Raw genomic sequence first — 2,200 nt, 5'->3', positions numbered from 1 at the left:
CACCCATGCCAGTGGCACATAAAAGCCCCTGTTGGCATTAGGAAGGGGTATCCAGCCATAGAAGGCCATGCCAAATCAGAGTGGAGTCTGGTGCAGCCCCTCAGCTAGCCAGCATGGACAACAGACATTAAATGATAGGATTTCTAAACCTGTCACAATCTCTCTGCTCTCCCTTATTGACTCTCTCTTTTGTGTTCATATATAGTTTTTTTGTTTTCTTGGAATCTTGTAAATTATTTTTTCCACTTTGAAATTCAGAGACTACCGAGTTTTAGAGGAAATCATAATCGTCATCAATTCTCAAGTTTGTCACTACTGTGTCCACTGCTAACAGATTCTTTACGGGGCGCGCGCGCGCGGACACACACACACACACACACACACTTATATAAAAATCTTTTAAACCAACCAAACTGGGTCTGCCTCGACTGCAAATGCTTTGCTGTGTAAGGCTTTCACTTTTATTGAAATCCTCATAACGTTATGGCATTCCAGCATTTAAGGTACATCAGCCCATGGGTTGAACAAGTTTTATTTGGTGCCTCTTTCCAAGAGACAATTTATATTGATTACAATTTTGATTTTCTTCTCTTGGAACATTTGCCACTCGTTATCCTATTTACTGCCATTATCAATAGTTTGTGATTTAATTGGATGAAATTTCTTTCCTACATCAGCAAACATCTCTCTTATGAATTTGGTGGCCTGAAGTGCTAAATGAGAGAATTGACAGTATTTCACAACTCTTATGTTAAATATTTGGTTTATCTGTTCATTTATTTGGCACTTAAATTTGGGAAGAATTTGTTTTCATTTCGAAATAAGTCATTTTGTACCTGAAAATTTCTAAAGATCTATTTTGGGAGTGTATTATTGTCTCCAGACCGAGGAACTTAGTGCTATGGATTCTAATAGTTGAGGAAAGTTGTTTTGGGTTTTTTTGTAATTTAAGAATATTTCTAGTGTTTTTGAATCTATAATGATTTTAATGTCCTTGCTGGTGGTCTGTTTCGCAATTAAAAGAAACAAGAATTCTATTTTTGTTAATTAAAGCAAAGAAGAAAAAAAAATCTTTGAAGCATTTATTTGTGGCAATTATGTTTTCACTGGAGAACAAAGTCAGTTTCAGACGCTTCCGAAATACTCCGGTCCTGGAAGTGACTGTCTTGATGACTTGTTAGGGTTGGCATTTCTGTTAAGCTCAAGCTAAAATTAATTTGACCATTTGCAATGCACCAGTTGGATTATCTGATGGAATCTACAAGAGAAAAAATAGAAAACGGAATTGGTTTTTAATTGTGCAAGAGCTGCTGCTGCTAATTAAAATGGCTTTACTTTAATCAATGGACCCCACTAACTACCATATTATTTGGCTGAAACAAAACTAAATGTTGATGTCTATACTTTCGATGAATTACAAAATGGTCACCCATCTGGATTGTTCCCTGCCTTTCAAGTGTACTACTACTATTACTACTACACTGCATTCATTTGTATGAAAACAAAAGTAAATAAACCAATAGAAGTCTATTTTGCTGTATTTGTATTTTGTGTGTAATCAATTTATTGTGATGTTTAAACCCCAAAATACAATGAAAAACAAAAGTAAATATTTACCATGTGACCTGCATTTAATATCCAGTAGAATGAGAAATTTTTTAGGCTTCTTTTATATCCCATAACAGTTTGTGTGATTGGATCAACAAGAATTCTTCTTTTGGTGTTTTTAAAGGCCATGGAAATGTCCAGATCCGCCACCCATTTTTCAGTACCTGTTTGAAGAATTTCAATTAAATATTGTCTCTAGCTTTGGCACAACAACACAAATATTGGTTTAATATTAATGGATTTCACTCATTCATTTAACAGTTGCTAAATAACTGTTTTAGTTCAATTTAATGTGATATTGAGCTTTAATATAAAGTTTTCTATAGTAATGTTGCTGGGTAGACATGAAAACTGTTCACTCTGAAGGATATTGGTAATGTAATTGTAGTCCTCATCATTCCTGTTTCCAGGCTGAATGTGTTTTTACAGAAAATGGAAAATGACACCACTTATTTACAACTATTGTCAAGGTAAGGATAAAAACACACACACACTACATAAACTGAGTTTCTTTCAGTTTCCATCTATCAAATTCATTCAAAACTTTGGCTTCTATATAAAACACTTACCTAAGATGCCACATGGAGAAGGT

General features: G+C 34.5%; 1 protein-coding gene across 1 annotated transcript in view; it reads right to left on the bottom strand.

Moving 5' to 3' along the window:
* Window positions 1-1,068: 1,068 nt before the first annotated feature.
* Window positions 1,069-2,200, bottom strand: part of LOC106873543 (retinoid-inducible serine carboxypeptidase) — a 41,074-nt gene continuing 39,942 nt past the window's right edge. Inside the window, exons 11-12 of the mRNA XM_014920942.2 lie at window positions 1,618-1,772; window positions 1,069-1,258 (exon numbers count right to left, since the gene is read on the bottom strand). Coding sequence (XP_014776428.1) covers window positions 1,202-1,258; window positions 1,618-1,772 — 212 coding nt within the window. The 3' untranslated portion in view covers window positions 1,069-1,201. The remainder of the gene's footprint in view (window positions 1,259-1,617; window positions 1,773-2,200) is intronic.

The sequence above is a fragment of the Octopus bimaculoides genome, chromosome 6 (genome assembly GCF_001194135.2).
Source record: "Octopus bimaculoides isolate UCB-OBI-ISO-001 chromosome 6, ASM119413v2, whole genome shotgun sequence".
Lineage (NCBI taxonomy): Eukaryota > Metazoa > Mollusca > Cephalopoda > Octopoda > Octopodidae > Octopus > Octopus bimaculoides.
Note: the sequence above shows the minus strand (reverse complement) of the source record. Positions and strands in the feature narration are given on the sequence as shown.